Below are 23,648 nucleotides of genomic sequence, written 5' to 3' on the forward strand. Positions count from 1 at the left end.
GACAATTTACCTAATTAATGTGGCAATCACAGAAAAAATTCCATGTTTACTAATCAAAAGTCACATTACAAGTGGGGCTAATTGACAAGTTTATTTACTGAAATTAAGAGAAGTGACATATCAGGTTCTTTGGGTTGTAGAAATGAAATGCTTTATTCACACTCAGTACTCAGGGCTGCACTTGACTCCAAGAAGTTATCAGTAACTAGGCAACTATTTATCAGCCAAAAAATGACACATCAAAGACAAATCAAAGACCAACAGTAAGAAACACCTATAGCAGACACTTGACACTTAGTAGTTTGACCAAATGGCCCTTCTTGAGTGTAATTTTGCACCACATAAAATGGGTATGAAACTAAAAATATTTTTAAAAGATTAATGAAATGGTTTATATGTCAATTTTACAAAAAACAACAACAACAAAAAAAACCAAACCAAAAAAAACCCCAAACTATTTCTGACCATTCTATAAAGTTCAAAGTTCTACAAAAAGAAAATCAGGTCTTTTTGTATCATTAGTACTTCTACAGTACTTTACTATCTGCCAGATACTATTTCAAGTGCTTAATAACTTAAATTCATTTACTATGAATATTCTGTGAGATGGGTATTCTCTGTACCATTTCAGAAATGAGGAAACCTAAGTACTGACAAAAACCTGCTGAGATCACAAGGCTATATCACAGGACAGGGTAAAAGCCACAGGATAAGTTCTCTTAACCACTCCCGAATATACTATGCTGCTCCAAGTTTCACATGCACTTGTGTTGTTGGTAGAGATGATTCTTTATGTTCTTTTATTTCTGAAAGACCAAAGGAGAACCACCTCAATCAGGAGGCTCAAAACCTTAGGGTTTTTCAAGAAGACAGGATTAGGGATTTGAAAACTTTCAACTTTTCCAAAGTGTAGAATTAAGAGACTAATATAAATTATGTAATAACACAGGAAAGAAAAATAGACACACTTAACAAATGCTTAACTATACTTTAGTAGTAAGCACCTTGACAAACAAAGATTCATGAGAAGAAAAAAAAGATCTTGGTTACAGTATTTGAAATTACTTCCCTTTTAAAGAGGGTAGTAATTCAAAAAAAGATTGAGTATTCAAAAAAAACATAAAAATAAGGGACCAGATAAAAATGACAAGATACAGACAGAAAGGTGGGGATTAGCCTGTCTGTATAAATATGAAATCTAAAAGTCGCAATAAGACATAAAATAAATATACCACAAAAGTATTAATGACAGTAAACTAAAGAAAACAAAAGTCAAATCATATATTGAACCATGTACAAAGAGTACTAGGGAAAAAAAAATCACAGAACATGGGGTTTCCTATCTTGATAGTCAGCAGCATTTTCTGGGCTTATCATACAACTGTGACCATTTACTATCCAGCCATGACCATTCTAGATTAGGCCAATTATTTATTCAACACGTCCCTTAAAAAGGTTATCAGGGAACAGTGGTTATGTGTGACACGATTACTTTCTAGGAAGTCCAACCTCATAACCCCAAGTTTTTCTAGGTTCTCTTATAACCAAGGGCCATTAAATTTCTTAACCTATCTGAATCCTTCTTGAACTTTTTCATTTCTGGCTTATATGTAGACAGTTCCCAATTCTCTCTCTCTAACCATCTTCTCTCTTGAGCAAGTATCAGACTCATATTTACCTCCTGGCAGATGACTTCAATGTCCTTGACAAAAATCAGATTCATCATATTCTTGCACGTCCCTTCACCCTACTGGGTTCCCAAATTCTAAAGTCCAGGAGTTCACAGTGCACAAACGGGCCTTATCTTGAATCTTCTCTCTCCCTCACTTATCACAGTCACTCACTCAGCCCTCAGTTCATTCTCTCCCATTCTCTCCATCCTCTCCATTTTGAATCCACTTTGCCACAGATCACTTCTGACCTTCTTTATCTGTCTCTAACTAGAACCACCACCAAGTCTTTTCCATAATCGACAATTATGATTCTAGAAAAAATGATGTACCTGTGCACTCTTCTGCTTAAAAAGAGCTTTAAAAAGCTCTTACAAATAAAAAAGAAAAACCTGCATACAAATTAATAAATCAGCAAGGGACAAAAACAATTTATGAAAGAAAAACTGGTTAGTAAAAATGTGTCAAAACAGCAATCAAAAAATCATACTTTATATAATCCGTTGCTTATCAAATTAGCAAGATTTTTTTTATTTTTTAAAGACTTTGTTTATTTTTAGAAAGGGGAAGGGAGGGAGAAAGAGAGGGAAACATCAATGTGTGATTGCTCCTTGCTCACCCCCTACTTGGCACATGGACCACAACCCAGGCCTGTGCCCTGACTGGGAATCGAACCAGCGACCCTTTGGTTCACATGTCGGCATTCAAACCACTAAGCCATACCAGCCAGGGTTATGAGTATGTAATTTTAAAAAATGGAAATCAAATAGTATGAATTGAATGACAATGAACATGTGACACAAAACAAAAGGAATATATGACATAAAGCTAAAGTGAAATTTATAGCACTCAAGGGCATATATTAGATAAGAAAGACTGCAAATAAACTACCTACATTTCCATCTCCAAATCAGAAAAAGAACAGTATTTAATTCCAAAGAAACTAGAAGAGAATAATGAAGACAAAAACAGAAATCAGTAGAAAACACACAATGGGGAAAAACCCTATGAAGCTAGAAATTAGTTCAATGAAAACAGAAAAAACTAAACCAATAATGTTAAATAGGTCCTAACAACATTAATCAAGAAGAAAAGAAAAACAGTATCCACTACCAATATCAGGAATTTAATTTTAAAATCTTATAGGCATTAAAAAGATATTCAGAGTATATCATGAGACAAGAGAGGTAAGAATACACCATGAGTTAAAGATGTCCTCTTCAATAAACTGTGTTGGGAAAACTGAACAGATACATGCAAAAAAATTAAATTGGACCATTTTCTTATATCATATACAAAAATAAACTCAAAATAGATTGAAGAGTTACTGGGTTTGCCAAAAAGTTCATTTGGTTTTTTCCGCATGATGGCTCTAGTGCTTAGCTGTCTTTAATTTCATTTGAACAATTTTTGTTAGATTGTATTATGACAGCATGCATTAAAAAAAGTTATCAAAGTTGGTGAATTTTTGTACAACCATTTTAATATTAAAAATGGAAGAAACTAAGCAACATTTTTGGCATATTATACTTTATTATTTCAAGAAAGGAAAAAACACAACTGAAACGTAAAAAGATATGTGCAGTGTACACAGAAGGTGCTGTGACTGATCAAATGTGTCAAAAGTGGTTTGTGAAGTTTCTTGGTACTACTGACATTTTGGCCAAATAATTTTTTGCTGTGGGGTTGTCTTATGCATTGGAAGATGTTAAGCAGCAGCAGTTCTGGTCTCTATCCACTAGAAGCCAATAGTGGGAGACAGCTGACATACTCAAACTATCCAAATCAATAAAATTATTGGTGAAAATGAAAGATAAGCCTTTCATTTTACAGAGAAAAAAATGTAACGGACTTTTTGGCCAACCCAATAAATGTATGACCTGAAATCATAAAACTCCTAAAAGAAAACATAGGCAGTCAACTCTTTCACAATAGTCTTAGCAACATTTTTTTTGGATATGTCTCCTTCAGCAAATAAACAGGACAGCATTAAATTAAAAAGTTTCTGCAGAGCAAGGATACTATCAACAAAAAAGAACACCTACTGGCCCTGGTTGGTATGGCTCAGTGGATTGAGTCTTAGCCTGAAAATCAAAAGGCTGCTGGTCCAATTCCCAGTCAGGGCACATGCCTGGATTATGGGCTAGATCCCCATTTGGGGGCATGCAAGAGGCAACTGATTGATATACCTCTCTCACATGATGTTTCTCTTCCTCTCTTCCTTCCTCTCTCTCTAAAAATAAATAACATCTTAAAAAAAAAAAAAGAAAAGAACACCTACTGAATAGAGGAAGATACTTGCCAATGATACCTACAATAAGGGATTAGTATCCAAAACATATAAGGAACTCACACAACTTTACACCAAAACCACAAACAATCTGATTAAAAAATAGGAAGAGTACCTGAATAGACATTTCTCCAAAGAGCACATGCAGATGGGCAACAGATATGTGGAAAGATACTCAATTACACTAATCACCAGAGAAATGCAAATTAAAACCACAATGAGGTAGCACCTCCTATCTGTCAGAATGACTACCATCAATAAATCAACAAACAAGTGCTGGTGAAGACGTGGAGAAAAGGGAACCCTCATGCATTGCTGGTGGGATAGCATATTGGTGGAGACACTATGGAAAATAATATGGAGATTCCTCAAAAAATTAAAATACAACAGCAAAGATATGGAAGCAATCAAACTATCCATTGAAGGATGACTGAAGATGTGGTACATATATAAAATGGCATATTACTTGGCCCATAAAAAGAATCATCATTACAGCCTGGATGGAATGAGAAGGTATTATGCTAGAGACAAATACCATATGATTTTATTTACATGTGGACTCTAAAGAAAAACAAACAAACAAGTAAAACAGAAATAAACTCACAAAAAAAGAGAACTTAGGTTTGCAGATGAAAGGAGGGGATAGAGATAGGTGGAAAAAGGTAAAGGGATTGAGGAACACAAATTGGCAACTATAAAACAGTTAAGTGGATGCAAAGTATAGCATATGGAATATAGTCAATATCACTGTAATAGCTATGCATGGTGTCAGGTGGTATTACTTTGTAAGGTATATAAATATCTAATCACTATGTTGTAAACTTGAAACTGATATATGTATGTCAACTCTAACTGAAAATTAAATTAAAAAAAATACAAAGTAAAAAAAAATACATAAAAGAAATCAAGCCACAAAAGAAGAGTATATTGTGAACAACTTCTGGCAATAAATTTGAAATTTTAGAATAAATGGGTACATTTCTACAAAAAAAAAAAAGGAAGGTTACCAAACCAACACAAGAACTAACTAAAAAAATCAGAGGACAAAAAAATAGAAGAACAAAGGACCTATATCTACTTAAGAATCTAAATCTACCATTAAAAACCTTTTCATGAAGAAACTGCTAGGTCCAAATGGCTTCACCATTGAAGTCTTCTAAAAACTAAGACATGACAACAATCTCACAATAACCCTTACAGAAAACAGAAATGTGGGGAATACTTTTTAACTTGTTTTATGAAGACAAAATGTGTGAATAAAGAAGTTACAAGGTAATCTTTCTCATATTACGCAGATGAAAAAGTACCCCATATATATTGGCACACAGAACACAGTGATGTGTAGAAAAGAAAAACATCATACTGTAACAGGGTAGGTCAGAGGATAGGTCCCTGGAAAATAGGAGACACCCCCCATCCTGCCAAAAAGGCAGGAGGGCAGGGAAGAGCACCAATGGAACAGAAGGCACAGGTTTAAGGTATACTGTGAAGGGGCTGCAGAAGAAGGCTGCTACCCAGGGCAAAATGTAAGCAAACTGTAATGTGACTGTAAGAATATGAGCAGGCAAAATTACTCATGACATGGGGGTTGGGGTGTAGGGGGGAAGCTCATACAGTGCCTGTGTGGGTTGCAGGGGCCAAACCGAGGACGAACAGATATGCATGTGTCCATGCGTGGCTGGGAAAACTTTGCCCTTACTAAAAATGGCAACTGAAAGCAGGTCAGAAACAATGGGGAGATGACAAAAATGTCGGACACCGGTGCACCACAGGAAAAGCTGGATGCTCCTACTGGCTTCCTGTTCACATGAGATTTCAGGATAGCCTTCTTTTAAAAAGCAAAGGCACGCAGACTCTCTCACTTGTACTCTTGGTATGGATGCTTGCTTGGTACGGAGAAGTTACTCTCTTGCTTTGGAACGAGGTGCAAGCTCTCCCTCTGAGCTTCTGGCATTTTGGATGTCCTGCACCTCTGGCCCTGCTCCCTGAATCGATAGGAGCACTCAAGGAACCAGGAGATGCCAGGTCCACCAGGGGCTTACACCACACAGATGAGCGCCTCCTCCTGAAGATAGGGTCCCATGCAGGTCCATGTGCCTCCTTGGGCTCCAGCATCTGGGACACCATGATCCACCCAGTGTAGCATGGCATACAGTTTCTGGACAACTACATGGAGACTAAGAACAGTATATTCTAGATCCTGAAGGAGAGAACCGCTATACGAGGATGGTGACTCTGAAACCTACAAGTGCACATTACAGAGGATGGAGATTTGTTTGCATGACCAGCTTAAGAACAGATAAAAAAATGGGAAACTTCTGGGAATGGTTTCGGCTTGTAGTCTCTTGGGGAGCAAGAGAAGTTCTAGGTCTCATGGGAGAGAAGGGCTCAGAGCAGGTACTCTCAGCAACCCCCAAGGTTGAAACCCTGTTAATAAAGACCTGTTTCCTTCAACACAAATTGTTGGGTCATGTGGATCAAGGTGCCAAGTGGCTGAGCCCCAGCTTGCACGGTTATAACACTAAATTAGGCTTATCCCAAGAATGCCATAACAGTCGAAAATTAATCCATGTAATTTACTGCATAACAGAAGGTAAAAAGAAAAAATTACCATCTCAAAAGATGGAGGAAAAGCAGTTGATAAAATTCAATCAATAGACACTAGAAACAAAAATCCTCAATTTAATAGATGTTACCTATGAAGGAAAAAAATGATAACAAACAATACATTTAATGGTGAAATATTACAGGTCTTTTCCTTAAAAATCAGAATCAAACAAGGATGTTTAATTAGAGGTCCTAGCCAGTTTAATAAAGCAAAAAGACCAAAGATGTTAAGAACAGAAAATGATAGTAAAAGATGTCACTGCTTGTAGATGATGAGTAGGCAAAAAATATAAAAGAACATACAGAAAAATTTCAGAATAAATGAATTCAGTAAAGTTGTAGATATAAAGTCAAAAATTAATTCTAGTTTTACATACAAGCAATTGGAAACAGCATTTAAAAGATATTACAAAAAAAACAAAACAGCATAAATCTAGGATTTTTTCTTCTTGTTCTCATTATTTTTGTGATGATTTCAAGACTTAGAGAAAACTACTATAAAACTACTGTAAAAAAACCTATAAAAATTCCCACATGCCCTCCACCCATATTCCCCAAATGTTGGCATAAACTTCTGATCATTACATATTATCAAATAAAGTGAAAAGTCAAGTTCTCAAGTGGAAAATGGTATTCCCGATTAAAAAATCTTATAACCAAAATATAAAACTACTCCTACAAAGCAAAAAGATGATCAAACCCGCCCCCCTCCCCAAGCCCAACAGAAACATGGACAAAAATCTGAAGCAGGCACACCACACACACACAAATATACAAGTGGTCAATGAACGTGAAGAAAAGCTCAATTAAGTAATGAAGAAGATGCTAATTAAAACACCAGTGAGATACTACTGCCTTCTAGTAGAATGGTTGAAAGTAAAAAGACCGACAATACCAAGGGTTGAAGAGAATGTGGAGCAACTAGAATTTTCCTACACTGCAGTAGGAATGTAAATAGGTACAAACGGAATGTAATTTGGGAATTGTGCCTGGCATTTTATTCACTAAAGCTGAGCATGCACATAACCGTAACTTTGCAATTCTACTGCTACGTACTTAGCCATCAAAAATGTTTACATATGTGTGTCAAAGACATGAGAATTTCACAGCAGCCCCAAACTGGGAACCAACCCAAACATTATCCCAACTGCAGAAATAAATGGTGATAAGAGTCATAAGATAGAACACTGTAAGCAATGAGAAAGAATGAATTATTCCTGCAAGCAGCAACTTGAATAAATCTCAGAAACAAAGCATTGAACAAAAGGGGGGAAATTTAAAAAAGGGTAATAGTAAGTACGAGTCTGTTAGATAAAAGTTAAAAACAAAGCAGACAAATCTATTCTATGGCACCTTAGTAAGGATAATGGTTATTTTAATGGACTGGAGTAGTATTTGGGAGAGGACACAACAAGGGCACTTCTTAGGGATTGGTAATTCTGTATTTCTTGTTATGAGAGGTGGTTACTTGAGAATATTCATTTCATAAAAGTTAACCAAACTTTATACTTATGATCTGGCACTCTGATTGTTATTGATTTCAATAAAAAGTATACGTAAAAATATATGTATAATAACCCAATTCTCAAAACTGCGTATATGAAGACTACTGAAAAAAAAACACTGATTATTTCAGGTTGGTGAAATTACTAGTGGTTTTCTTAAGTTTTACTGTTTTATATTACATTTTATTTAATTAACATGTAGTGAAGCTATAACATACATTTTAAATATTGCTAAAAATATTTTTAAAAATCAGCCTCCCCATGTTTATAATCTGTTCCAGTAAATGCTCCCAGACTAATTTTATATCAGTTATTCTAAACTTAATACCATTTCTACTTGCTCTGTATTTCAAACTCATTATTTTCTCTCAGCCCAAGATATCCTAATTCCCCCGTTTGTTCAATTTAAATATCACATTCTTGATGATTTTCTTCTGTATATGTTTTTACTGCTCCCATCCCCACCTCCTTTGAAAGTTGTTAAATATAATTAGAGTGCCAGTACTAGTTATCAAGGACTCGGTGTTTACAAGTCCCTGTGCAGATAGGGCCACTTGCTGAAAGTCAATCCCTACTATACAGAACACATTTCCTATTTTTTAATTACATACTTAAAGAGATTTTAACTGAAAGAGAACCTAATCAAAATCTCTTTTTAAGTATAAAAAATTACACCTAATAAGGGATATAACAATGGCAAATGAGGAGCTACTCAAAGTAGTAAGAGGAGACCCCACCATTTCAAATAAAATTCCCAGATGCTGACAAGAGCTGTCTGTTTCCAAAGACGGCAAATAAAAACTACAGAATTGCAGGCCCCTAAAGGCATGAAATTCTTTACCTCTTATGTGATCTTCATAAATTGAAGAACTTTCTGACTTTTTTCTTTCTTACTATTACAGTGGGATCCCACATGCTAGAAGGGAACCTCAACTCGAGCACTCAAAATTACATGAACTCCATAATTAAATGATTTTCCTGAGAAAATTACAGTCTTTAACAAATTCTCACCATAGGCCTATGATTCCCTAAAAGTTAAGAACCATTGATTGAGGCAATGTCTCCCAAAGTGGGGTATGCCTACCACAGGGGGTACTCAGGATGATTTTCTAGGGGTCCAAGAAACTTATGGGCCATGAAACTTATCTTTATATGTATATTTATTTTGATGTATATTTGAAAAAATATAATCACACCAAATCCATAATGTTGTAGTACTGATATAATTTTTTAAAACTAATTTCAGTTAAAAGAATTGTCAAGGATTTAAGTAAGTAGCTATCTAGGTGATATCATCTAGATGGACCATGTAAAAATGGAAGGAAGCTGCTTAACAAAAAATACATGCTTTCATCTTTGCTAATCAAATTTCTTTCCAGTCCTCTTCAGTTTATTCAATGCAATAATATCAGAATTTCCTTATAATTGTCATCTTGAGAAACAGTGGCTAAACTAACCCACTGGGATTATACCTGGCTCTAGCATTTTGCATCTCAATTTTTCTTCCTATTTGGAAGCTATGATACCATTATGGATAGAAGTAAATGTCAAAGAACCATAAGAAAAAAGAAACTGATAAGAATGTGTCAATAGCTAGCTAGCTTTAACAATAATCTGAATAAGCTTTCACCATTTACTGATAAAATCTCAGGGCATAGACAGTGCTTTAAAAATGATTAGATCATTCACTTGTATGTGGTATGGCTGGACACATATTCCGTGTGTGTGTGTGTATGAAAATACTCAGAAATGTTATTTGCTAAATCTTGGAGGAAAAGCAGGTTAGTATACTACTGTATCAATCAGTTCCCCAAGAGGACCATTAAACTCTGTACTCATTCTGTGCTGCACTAAATAAAATAAAACTGCAAAAGTCTGTAGATTTCATGATGGAGTTTAACAATGCTCCATATTCAATAAATATCATTAAGCCAGTCTCCAGTCCAACATGGCAGTGTAAAATTTGCCCCAGGACTCCCAACAGCCTGTATCTGCTCCAGCTCCAACATTCCTAATAAGGGGGCTCCAGCATGGCTTACCCCTGGACTCCCCATGGCCTAAGCCAGCTGCAGCTACAGTTCTAATGGGACCTAAGTGGTCCTGGCACAGCCTGCCCCAGGTCTCTATGCAGTCTATGCCTGCTCCAGCTCCAGCTGGCTTGCCAAAGACACTCAGCACACAGTCTACAAAAGGAAAGCTCCTATAAAAGGCTGCTCCTTCAAAACCAGGAAAGGTTGCTGATTCACATGACTCATAGAAACAGAGAGACAGCTAAAATAAGGGGACACAGAAATATGTTTCCAGTGAAAGAACAGGAATAAACCCTAAGAGTGAGCTAACTGAAATGGAGACAAGCAATACCTGATAAAGAGTTCAAAACAATGGTTATAAAGATGCTCAGTGAACTTGGGAGAATAGATGAACTCAGTGAAAACTTCAACAAAGAGAAAGAAAATATAAAAAATACTGCCCCCCTCCAAAGAACCAATAGAACTGAAGAACCAACCAACCATAGCTGAAATGAAAATTCTCTAGAGGAATTCAATAGCAGATTAGATGCTACAGAATGAGCCATCAACTTTCCATTGGAAATCGCCCAACTGGGACAGCAAAAGGAGAAATTTTTTTAAAATGAGAAGTGTTTAAGGCATGTTTGGGACAACATCAAGTGCACAAACATTTGAATCATAGGGATCCCAGAAGAAGAAAGGGGCCCAAAAAAACCCATTTCAAAAAATAATAGCTGAAAACTTACCTAACCTGGTAAGGAAAACAGACATCCAAGTCCAGGAAGCACAAAAGTTCCAAACAAGATGAACTTAAACAAGCCCACACCAAGACCCATTATAATTAAAATGTCAAAAGTTAAAGATGAAAAGAGATTCTTAAAGCATCAAGAGAAAAGGTTAGTTATGTACAAAGGACTATCACCTGATTTTTCAGCAGAAACTCTGCAGCTTATAGGGGAATGGCACTATATATTGCAAGTGGTGAAAGGGTAGAAATCTGTAGTCAAGAATACTCTACCCAGCAAGGTTATCATTCAGAATTGAAAGAGAGAAAGAGCAAAAGATAAAGGAGTTCATCACTAAATCTGAATTTCAGAATTATTAAAGTGACTTCTTTCAGCAAAAATGGGCAAAACTTAAGAAAATATAGGAAAGAAAAAATCTCTAACAGGCAAACATCTAGTTAATGTAGTGGATCGACCAATTACAAAGCTAGTACAAAGGTTAAAAGACAAAAGTATTAAAATCATGTGTAACTATAGTAATAAATTAAGGGATACACACACACACTGATATAAAATATGACGACAAAAACAAATTTGGTAAGGAGAGTGAGTAAAAAACACAGTGCTTTTAGAATACAGAACTTAAGCAAACATTAACTTAAAATAGACTGCTACAAACATAGCTAGTTACATATGAGTTTTATGGTATCCACAAACAATAACCTTTAAGAGATACACAAAAATACGAAACAGGAACAAAAACCAATCATTACATCAATGTACAAGAGAGCAAGAGAAGAAGGAGCAGAGAACTGTAAAACAACCAGAAAACAAAGTAAACACTTACCTGTAATTAGATTAAATGTATGTGGACTAAATGCTCCAACCAAAAGACATAGTGCTGCTGAATGGATTAAAAAAAAAGTGCATATGTGGTCTATAAGAGACTCACTTCAGATTGAGAGACATACATAGACTGATAGTGAAGAGATGAAAAAAGGCATTTCATGCAAATGGAACAAAAAACTGGGGTAGCAACAACCCTATCAGACAAAATAGCTTTAAAATGAAGACTAACAAGAAACAAAAAATGACATTATATAATAATAAAGCAATCAATCCAACAAAGGGAAGATATAATACTTATATACATCTAGGTACCAAACTAGGAGAACCTAACCTAGACAGCAAGTATTAGCAGACATGAGGGAGAGACCGGTGGTAACACAATAACAGCAGACTCTAACACCTCATTTATATCAATGAAAAGATCATCCAGACAGAAAAATCAACAGGGAAACAGTGGCCTTCATATTTCCAGAACATTCCTCCCCAAAACAGCACAATACATATTCAAGTATACATAAAGCCTTTTCCAGGATACACCACATGTCAGGGCACAAAACACATCTCAGTAAATTTAAGAAATCTGAAATCATAACCAGCTTCTCTGATCACAACAGTATGCAACTAGATATCAATTACAAAACAAAAACAAAAACAAAAGAACAAAAACTGGAAAAAAAACACATGGCGGTTAAACAAAATGCTACTAAACAATAAATAGATTAATGAAGATATCTAAGAAAAAATTAAAAAAATATATTGAGACAAATGAAAACAGAAAAATAATCCAAAATCTTTGGACACAACGAAAGTGGTTCTAAGAGGGAAATTCATGGTGAAAACAGGCCTACTGCAAGAAACAAAAAAAATCTCAAATAAACAATCTAAACTTACACCTAAAGAAACTAGAAAAATAAGACGAAACCCCAAAGTGAGTAGAAGGAAGGAAATAATAAAGATCACAGCAGAAATAAATAGAGACTAAAAACAAAACAAAACAAAACAAAACAAACAATATGAAAGACCAATGAAAGCAAGAAGTAGTTTTGAAAAGATTAATAACATAGATAAACCTTGAGCCACACTCATCAATGAAAAAAAGAGGGCCTAAATAAATAAGAAATGAGGATTGATAACCAAAACCATAGAAAGGATTACAAAAGAACACTGTATGACAAGAAATTAGACAACCTGGAAGGAATGGGTAAATTCCTAGAAACATAGTCTCCCAAGACTGACTCAAGAAGAAATAGAAAATCTGAACAGAACCATTACTAGAAACAAAACTGGATCAATAATCAAAAACTCTCACCAAACTGAAGTCCAGAATCAAATGGCTTCACAGGTAAATTCTACCAAACACTGGAGGAAGGGTAGCCTTCTCAAGCTACTCCAAAAAATGGAAGAGGAGAGAAAACTTCCAAATTCATTCTAAAAGATCAGCATCCCTGATACCCAAACCAGAAGACACTACAAAAAGAGAACATTTATAGGCCAATATCCTTGGATCAACACTGATTCAAAAATCTTCAACAAAATATTAGAAAAGCAAAATCAGCAACACATTAAAAAGATCATACACCATGATGAAATGAGATTTATTCCAGAAACAGAAAGACAATTCAATATCTGCAAATCAATCAACATGATATACCACATAAACAAAATAAAAGCATAAAATCATATCATCTCACTAGATGCAGAAAAAGCATTTGCTAAAATTCAACATCAATTTATGATAAAACTCTCAACAAAATGGGTATGAAGGAACATACCTCAACATAATAATAAAGGCCAACTATAACAAACTCATAGTTAACAACATACTCAATGATAAAAACGTGCAAGTTTTTCTTCTCTATGATCAGTAACAAGACAAGGATGCCTGCTCTTACCACTCTTAGTCAACATAGTATTGGCAGTTCTAGCTACAGCAATCAGACCCACCCCTTCACTATCAAAACTAATAAATGATTTCAGTCAAGGTTCAGCATACAAAATTAATATTCAGAAATCGGTTATGTTTCTACACACCATTAATAAACTATTAGGAAAAGAAGTTAAATAACAATCTCATTTACAACTAATTAAAAAAACATACACCCAGGTGGGGTGGAGAACCCTTGCTTGGTATGGCTGAATGGATTTAGTGCTAGCCTTTGAACCAAAGGGTTGCAAGTTCGATTCCCAGTCAGGGCACATGCCTGAGTTCTGGGCCAGGTGTCCAGTTGGGAGCATGTGAGAGGCAACCACACAGTGATGTTTCTCTCCTTCTTCCTCCCTTTCCTTCTAAGAATAAATAAAACCTTAAAAAAATTCCTAGGAATAAATTTAAACATGGAGGCAAAAGGCTTACACTCTGAAAATATAAAACACGGATGAAAGAAATAAAGATATAAATGGAAGAAAACACTGTACCCGTGGATGGGAGAAACGGATATCATTAAAATGTTCGTATTATCCATTATCCAAAGTAATCTATAGATTCAATACAATCCTATCAAAATACCAATGACATTTTTCACAGAACAAGAACAAGCAATTCTAAAACTTATATGGAACCACAACAAAAAACAAACAGTCAAAGCAATCTTGAGAAAGAAGAACAAGGCTGGAAGTATCACCCTCCCCAATTTAAAACTATATTATAAAGCTACAGTAATCAAAAACAATGTGGTACTGGCACAAAAACAGACACACAGATCAATGGAACAGAATAGAAGACCTAAAAACAAACAAATGATTATGTGATCAATTAATCTACAAAAAAATGGGTTAAGAATATACAGTTGGGGAAAGAGAGCCTCTTCAATAAATTGTGTTGAGAAAACTAAACAGATACATATACACGCAACTAGACCTCTTTCTTACATCATATAAAAAAATGAATACATAATGGATTTAAGACTTAAATCTAAGATCTAAAACCATAAAACTCCTAGAAAAAAAAACATAAGCAGTAAACTCTGACATCAGTCTTGTAAGTATTTTTTTTTTTTTTTGGTTATTTCTCCTTAGGTAAAGGCAACAAAAGCAAAAATAAAGAAATGGGATTACATCAGACTAACAAGCTTTTGCACAGTAAAGGAAACCATCAAGACAAAAAAGGAAAGATCTACTGAATGAGAAGGTAGTTGCAAATGACTGATCCTATAAGAGATCAATATCCAAAATATATAAAGAACTCATACAACTCAACATCCAAAACCAAACAAGGAAGCCAAGGAAGATAAAGAGATGGCCAATAAGCACATTAAAACATGTTCAAATCAAAGACTGTCAGGGAAATGAAGATCAAAGGCACACCTATCAGAATGACTACTATTAAAAACTGTAATACTATCAAAAACTATTATCAAAAAAATAGTAAGTGGTGATGAGGATGTGGAAAAAGAGAATCACTGGGAACTGTTGGTGGACTGCAAACTAGAGCAGCCACTATGGAAAACATTATGATGAGTCCTCAAAATGTTAAAGACAGAGCTAATGTACAACCCAACAATTCCATTTCTGGATATTTATTTGATTAAAATGAAAATAATCCAAAAAGATATGTGTACTCCTAAGTTCATTGAAACACTTCAAAGCAACCTAGGTCCATCAATAAATTAATAGATAAAGAGGATGTGACACACACACAATGAATAATACTCAGCCATAAAAAAGAATGAAATCTTGCCATTTGCAACAACATGGATTGGATTTTGAAAGTATTATGTTAAGTGACATAAGACAGACTGAGAATGACAAATACCATATGATTTCACTTATATGTGGGATCTAAAAAACAAAACAAATAAAACAAAACAGAAACAAAGACACAAAGAACAATCTGATGGTTGACAGAGAAGAAAGCAGTGGGGAGAAATAGGCAGGAAAGGAAAAGCAATTAAGATGTACAAACTTCCAGTTGTTAATTCACAGGAATGTAATGTACAACATAAGTAACAGAGTCCCTTTTTTAAATTTAATTTTTATGAAATAGTCCAAAGATTCAGAAAAATACTAAAATATACTTAGATTTAACAAATGTTAGTATTAGCCATACTTTCTTCCCTTACCATTCTGATGTTGTCTGGTTAGGTAGCAACCAGACAACCAGGAATGAAGAAGAAAGGGCTTCATGGAAGAAGTGGTTTTGAAAATTTGCCATGTGACTTAGAATTCCCTGGTAAAGGAACACAGCCATAGAGCTCAAAAATAACATAAATGGGATATAATTTAAACTTACTGCAAAGTCTATGAAGCATTAACATTAAGCAATTTTGTCCCTTTTCCACTGCAATCCAAATGCCATGTAATTATTTTCATGGTTGCCATTTCTGAACCACTTCTGTCCACAAAGCAAGTTATAAGAGGTCAGGGGGAGAAAAAGGTCTTCTCAGAACCACGGGGTTAAAGATATATTCCTCCGCAAAGCATGCCTGGCTGGCTTTATCTTTGGTGGTTCCAAGATACAGTTGTTCAAGAAAGGGATACTGCTATCTTTCAATTAAGTGGTTGTTAATTAACATATCTACTGCATGTGATTTAGTTGCCCCACTATTTGTATTAATGGAGTAAACAGCAACACATTCCACATACCTCTTTTTGCATATGCAAACTCAAAAGATTTATAAATGAAGATAAATTCCAATTCATATATTCAATTAACTATATATACACCATAAAAATATCTGAAGGCTGCATGACATACTCTCTTAGAGTTCTGCTAAATTAATATGTTTTTAAGTCCACTACTTCTGCATGGATACAATAAATCTTTTTAGCAATGAAGATTAGAAACCAACCTTTGGGGTAATATTTAATTTAGCATGTAAAATAACGAATTAGTAAAAACTTACTTGACATAAGTTTTGGAATCTGGGCTTGTCCTCTCAACAGCGGCCTATATATGTTACCCTGGTAAGTCATGGGTGGTGGCGCAGTATTGCTATAAACACCAGTTCCTGAGCCTCTTGGCATAACATGGCTGTAAGAGGACCCCACAACCAGGAAAAAAAAAAAAAAAAACAATTATATCTACATATATCCATCACATCACAGTTGATATAAGTTAAACAAGAGCTAGTAGCCATCTCTTTACTACTAGATCTGATCAATATAATGCAAATTACAAAGATTACTAACAAAGTTCAAGGTACTAAACAGTACCTGATATTAATGGTGACAATAAATGTTCATTTCTCACACCACAATTCTTAATGGATAATCATTTAAATATTTACTAAGTACACTAAGTAAAAGGAAGTCAGTCTATTTTTCTTTTTTTCCACTGTATTTCAGTTTTGTCCTAAAGGACCCATGCTACTGCTATTACTATACAGATGTCTCTTGGTATGTAAGGGATTTCATCTGGACCCCTTGAGGATACCAAAATCCAAGGAGTCCCTTAAATAAAATGGAATAATATTTGTTACATAATCTATATTTGTATATAAGCTACAGCAGTGTATGCATAAAATCACTTCGTTCACATGGATTCAGTGTAGTACTTAGCATATGGCAAATTCAAGCTTTGCTTTTTGGAACTTTTGGTGATTTTCCCTCACAATATATGTATTTTTAAAATTCCCACCCAAGGTTATATTTACTGATTTTAGAGAGAGAAAGGGAAGGGTAAGAGAAAGAAACACTGATGTGATAGAGGAACATCTATTGGTTGCCTCCCATATGCTCCCCAACCAGGGATTGAACACACAATCTATGTATGTTTCCTAACTGGGGATCAAACCCACAACCCTTTAGTGTACGGGATGAAGGTCCAACCAACTGAGCCAAGCTGGCTAGGGGTCCCCACAATATATTTGACCCAAGGTTGGTTGACTCCATGAATGTGAAACCTGTGGATACAATAGGGCCAACTATATATACACTACTACTCTATATCATGCTATTTTCAACATATTGTATCAAACATTTCCCTCTATCTTTCATAGTGTTCACAATTTTTAATATGTATAACTATACTTTACAATGTTCATATCTCATATTTTACTAAACCATTACTTTCATATAGTACTAGTATTACAGATAACAATGCTTTAAAGATGACTAGGTAGATAACTTTATGCTCCTCTAAAATTATTTTCTCAGGATAAATTCCAAGAATTAGATATTTGGATCGAAGTTAAGACTATCTTCAGAACTTATAACTCCATTTAGAGGTATTTCTATGTTGCTCTGGCAAACAGTTGAAATAATACAAAAAGATATCTTAAGATTATTTTAAATTTGCATTTCTTTTACTACTAGGAATAAAGACTTCCAAAACAATCAACCACCCAAGCTAACATTTCCAGTGTTGAGGAACTATCCTTAGCACTTGATAGATATTAGCCCACTTAATTCTCACTACAAGTTCCTGAGTTAGGTATAATAATTATTCCCATTTTACACACAGGAAATGGAGGCATAGAACAGTTCAGTAACTTGTACAAAAATATCAAGTGTTAAAAAAGGCATTTAAATACAGACATTTAAGATCCAAAACCCATGCTCTTAACTATTATGCACACTCACTGTCCCTTACTACTCACTATATAAAGTATATGCTGCTAATGACCTAATGCCTAAATCCGATTTTGAATCTTAAGGTTTTCCTATGAATTGGAGATATATATTTATGTTATCATTAATTCATAAACAATAGCTTATTAATATCCCCTCAGTCTGTTGTTCTTTTAATTCCAGCTTTTTACCTGTTACTGTTTCAAAGTCCCCTCTCTACATATAGTTTTTCCTGTAGCTAGGAAAAAGATAGTTCAATAGCGAATAATAGCAAAGCATTAAAAATAAATCAGAAATTCCCTGAAGAGGAAATACAAATTACCAGTACACATATTAATGGACTCATTCTAACTAATAGGCAAAGGAATGAAAATTGAAGCAACAATGAAATATCACTGTCCGAATAGTGGTTATGAAAAAATCTTGAAGATGGGTGGCTTTGTGTACCAATAATGTATTGGTTAACACTTTTAAGGGATTAATTCAGCCAAAACTTTCTTGAGGATAAAGTAAATGATTTATTTCCTTGAAATAACTGTCAGGAAGATAGAAAAATTTTAAGAGGAAACAATGGAATTCACAATCAACAAATAAAGTGATACATAAACTAAAGAAACAGCAGTAAATTTTAAAAACAGAAGAAAAGAGGAAAGTATAAAAGTCATTAAAATATATGCAAAAAATTGTATTTAATAGTCTCTTAAGTATCTGTGGTATAAATGCCAACTTAATGCTTTGTGGGTGGTCCAGAAAAAGCAAAATATACAAAGGACAGAAACCTACCACTCACCCCAAAGTCCTGAATGCTGCCTGATCCAGGTGGACAGGCCGCCGGTCCCGATTAAAGCCCAGCTGGGGTTTCCACTGCCGTCCATTGCTGGATTTTTCCCAGTCACTAGGTTTCAGTACTGGTGCTGGTTTTCTGTCCATTTGGAAATATGAAAGTTACAGGATAAATGGTCATAAAAAAAATCTAGATAGTTTATATTTTATAACTGCACTGTTTTTACCTTGCTCCTGGAAGAATTGCAGCTTTAAAAATGTAATCTTCAGCAAACTGTGGGTCTTTAAAGTTAATACTAGAAGAGAACAATACACAATTTAATAATATTATTATATCAACCTGACTTAACCATCATATAAACTGAGGTACTTCTCATTTTTAAACAGAATAACTAAAATTCAAAAGTCTTCTCCAAAAATTATTTCAGTCAATAAATCTCTTCCTCACCAAACTGCCACTAATTCCTAATACACAGCTTTCATGAAACTTCCTATGAGAAAAGTCACTTTCTGGCTAACTGTGGGTGATCACAGATATATGATAAACATTGCCTCAATTCTGAAGAAATTCTAACATAATATTAGAAACAGGTAGGTAGATACACTTTGCCTCCTTGCACAACCAAAAGAAGGACAACAAATTTAAAAACAAAAATTAACCAGAACTGCCAGAAAATCAAACTGTATGGAAGTCTGACAATGAAGGAGTTAAAGAAGAAACATTTATCCAGACTGGTAGGAAGGGCGGAGATGTGAGGGCAGGGCAGAGAAGACTCACTGCAAGGTGGTGGCTGGAAGATTGGGTTAGGCAAGGCAGTGAATGGCAGACGGGGTGAGGTGGTAGCTGGCTGACCAGGCAGTCCCACATTTGCATGCAGATAAACAACTAGGGAGCGAGACAGACCGTGCAACCCAGGGTTCCAGCACAAGGAGACAAAGCCTCAAAACCTCTAACTGTAACAATCTGTGGGGATTGCGGTGGCAGGAGAAACTCCCAGCTCACAGGAGTGTTCGTTGAGAGACCCACAGGGTCCTAAAACGTACACAAACCCATCTACCTGTATATCAGCACGAGAAGGGCCCAGTTTGCTGGTGGTGAGTGTTGGGGGAAGTGACTGAATGCCACTCAAGGGCCAAGCAAGAGGCACTGTTCTCTCTCGGACCCCTCCCTCACATACAGTGCAACAATACAGTGAGTGGTCCCGCCCTGGTGAACACCTAAGGCTCTGTGCCTTGCTACATAACAGGTGTGCTGAGACCCCCCGCAAAAAAAGGCCTCAATGAAAGAACAGATCCAAGTTACAAAAGTAGAACTAAGTCCAAAGAGATAGCCAACCTATCAGATGCAGAGTTCAAAACACTGGTAACCAGAATACTCACAGAAATGGCTGAGTATGGTTGAAAAATACAGAAAATAGTGAAGGCTATGAAAAATGAAATAGAGGAAAATGGATGGGGAGCCAGCAGCAAAGGGAAGGAAACCGGGACTCAAATCAACCATTTGGAGCAGAAGGAAGAAAGACACATCCAGCCAGAACAGAATGAAAAACAAGAATTCAAAAAAAATGAGGAGCCTTAGGAACCTCCAGGACAACTTTAAACATTCCAACATCCAAACCATATGATGACCGAAGGAGAAGAGGAAGAGCAACAAATTGAAAACTTATTTGAAAAAATTATGAAGAATTTTTCTAACATGGCAAAGGAAGTAAGACTTCCAGGAAGTCCAAGAAGCTCAGAGAGTCCCAAAGTTGGGCCCAAAGAAGTACACACCAAGGTACATCATAATTACATTACCCAAGATTAAAGATAAGGAGAGAATCTTATAAGCACAGAAAAGGAGACAGTTACCTACAAAGGAGTTCCCATAAGACTATCAGCTGATTTCTCAAAAGAAATCTTGCAGGCAAAAAGGGACTGGAAAAAAGTATTCAAAGTCACGAAGGGCAAGGACCTACATTCCACATTACTCTATCCAGCAAAGCTATCATTTAGAATGGAAAGGCCAATAAAGTGCTACCCAGATATTGTCAAGTTAAAGGAGTTCATCATCACCAAGCTCTTTTTATATGAAATGTTGAAGGGACTTATCTAAGAAAAAGAAGAAGATCAAGAATATGAAGAGTAAATGACAATAAACACACAACTATCAACAACTGAACCTAAAAACAAGCAAACAAAAAAACCCAAACAAAAACAAACTAAGCAAACAACTAGAACAGGAAGAGAATCACAGAAATGGAGATCACATGGAGTGTTATCAGTGGGGACAGGGAGTGGGAGAGAGGGGGAAAAGGTACAGGGAATAAGAAGCATAAATGGTAGGTACAAAATAGATAGAGGTTAAGAATAGTATAAGAAATGGAACTTATATGTACAACCCACAGACATGAACTAAGGGGGGAGGCGGGGAAGGCTGGTGGGAGGGGGCATGCTGGGTGGAGGGGAATAAAGGGTAGAAAAAAATGGGACAAGTGTAATAGCATAATCAATGAAATATATTTAAAAAACAGAAACAGACTAAGAGGTTTACAACAATACCATAAAAACATCTTTCATTTTGTTGAGTCCCTGGCAAAGCTTCTCCCTCTAGCATTCTAGGGAAGATCATCTCTTTGCAATAAGGAAATGATAGAAACACCAATATAAACAGTTGTAAAATCAAAATTTATAAACAAATAATCTGTGGGGGGAAAACAGTAAACTTTCCAGTTGAACCCTATATCCTACTCTACTATGTTTTTGAAAGCTTCACAACAACTTATTTTATAAGGATGTACATTCAGACTCTGAGAATAACAATCTGGGTCCAACTTCCTCTCTGGTTATATGAGTCTATCCCAAAGTTTGGTAAGTACACAGTCTTCCTTATGACACAGCAAAGCCTCTCTAGAACTCTGGATGTGTGTCTGATTTCTTAAGGATGATCATAACATCAGTGTTCATAATATGGAAAAACTGCAAATTCTAAGTTCATGAATAATAGCAGACTGGTTATAGAAACTATGGTTCTTCCTAAAAATAAAATACTTAGTTGTTAAACATTTTAGTAATAGAACAATGGCAGGGGAAAAATATACAAGAGACTAGACATACATTTAGCAAAAGATGACCGGTGATGTTCTGTATACAATCAATCAACCACATCCTTTCCTTCTTTGTATTTTTTTATATTTCCAAAATTCCTCCAATGGTTACAAATAATTTTAAAAAGGTTTTAGTGAACTGCTTGACATTTTAGATGGCTAACTTTTATTGTATTCAAATACTGCACTTTAAATTATTATGGCCCATTTGTTATAAAAAAACTTTCTTACAGTAGGATTTAACTATATATTTTAAGTACACAAAAATAGCTTCACTTATAATAAAAGCGCTATGAGCTCAAGAACAAATGAGCAACATTTCATTTACTCAATCTGTTCCTCTTAAAACTCACTTTTTACTAGTAACAGTCTTTATCTCAAATGTTCTCTACTGGGCCACGTGGCTTAGTCAGGGCAAGTCAAGACAGGCAGTGTTAAAGTTTTAAGAGGGTGATAGACAAAGCAGTAGTTAAGTATTTGTGCCTATTAGTGCTTTGCAAATACAAATTAAAGAGATAAATTTGGTAATAAAGCAAGACTTGCAACTAAAGTGTCTCAAAGCAGTTATCTCTGTTTCAGCAGGACTTTTCAGCAGTTTACCAAACTTTTAGAGTGCCTGCTGCATGTATGGTCTCATGGTGGGAGTGGAGGTCCACACACATTGAGCCTGCCTTCTCTTCTAATAAAGAAAATAGGAAATATTTAATAAGATTTATAAGGAATAAGGTAGAAAAGGCAACAATACACACAGAAAAGATGCTGAGTCAAAGCATGTGTGTGCATATGCCTTCCACATGCAAGTCTTTGTTGAGTGTGGGCTAAAGGCATGTGTAGAAAGCGGTGGGGTAAGGGGATTCTGTTACCTGGGACTAACACCATCACCTAAAAGATTATGGTTATAGAATGGCAGAAGAAATAATGGAACAAAGACACAGAAAAGGGTCCCAGGACCAAGGAGTTACTCAGTTTTATTGGAGCAGCCTTCTTAATGGGGATCGGGGAAAGAATTAAGCCCTCAAAAAATGATCTGGGTGACTACATCCTCTATTCTCCCAAGGAAGATATGTAACTAGTATCACTCTAGAGGCACTGGACAAAAACTTATTTATTACATGCAACAAATGTCTTAACTTCTCAGACTCAACTCTCAGGTGGGATCCCAGTTGTGAAGGGCTAAACTGGGGTGCCAAAGTATGTGAACAGTAGTGGGCAATAAGACAGGATGGCTGAACTGGGATACTGTTGTGAAGGGCTTATTCTGACCACAACGTAAAGCCACTTCAAGATGTTAGTAAGTGAGTAAAAGCAATCAAAGATGAAATTCAGAAAGAACTAACCAGCAGCAGTGTGTAAGAGAATAGGGGGAGAGAACCAGCATGTGTTTCAACATGTGCTTAAGGTGGAAATGTTGGGCAAGCAAAAGAAATGGTAGGGCTGGCAATGAAATGAAGAGCACATTCAGGTGAAGGTTCAAGATGAAGATCTGCAAGTCATGCACAGAAAAGAGCTTAAACTAAGAAAATGAAGGAGACAGCTAAAGTAACAAGCTCCCAGGGAGAAGAGATAATCTTGGGATCACAGGGATAATCTCTTCTGAAGGACAATGATTATAACAAA

At 35.6% G+C, this 23,648-nt stretch overlaps 1 protein-coding gene across 2 annotated transcripts in view; it reads right to left on the bottom strand.

The window, feature by feature from the left end:
- The window catches only part of XRN2 (5'-3' exoribonuclease 2), a 112,546-nt gene that overhangs the window by 11,812 nt on the left and 77,086 nt on the right, over nt 1-23,648 (bottom strand). For both annotated transcript variants that reach the window (XM_036009472.1, XM_028523763.2), the window contains 3 exons: nt 19,173-19,241; nt 18,953-19,084; nt 16,497-16,624 (listed from right to left, as the gene is read on the bottom strand). In XM_036009472.1, coding sequence (XP_035865365.1) covers nt 16,497-16,624; nt 18,953-19,084; nt 19,173-19,241 — 329 coding nt within the window. The remainder of the gene's footprint in view (nt 1-16,496; nt 16,625-18,952; nt 19,085-19,172; nt 19,242-23,648) is intronic.

This window comes from Phyllostomus discolor, chromosome 9 (assembly GCF_004126475.2).
Source record: "Phyllostomus discolor isolate MPI-MPIP mPhyDis1 chromosome 9, mPhyDis1.pri.v3, whole genome shotgun sequence".
NCBI classification, from domain to species: domain Eukaryota; kingdom Metazoa; phylum Chordata; class Mammalia; order Chiroptera; family Phyllostomidae; genus Phyllostomus; species Phyllostomus discolor.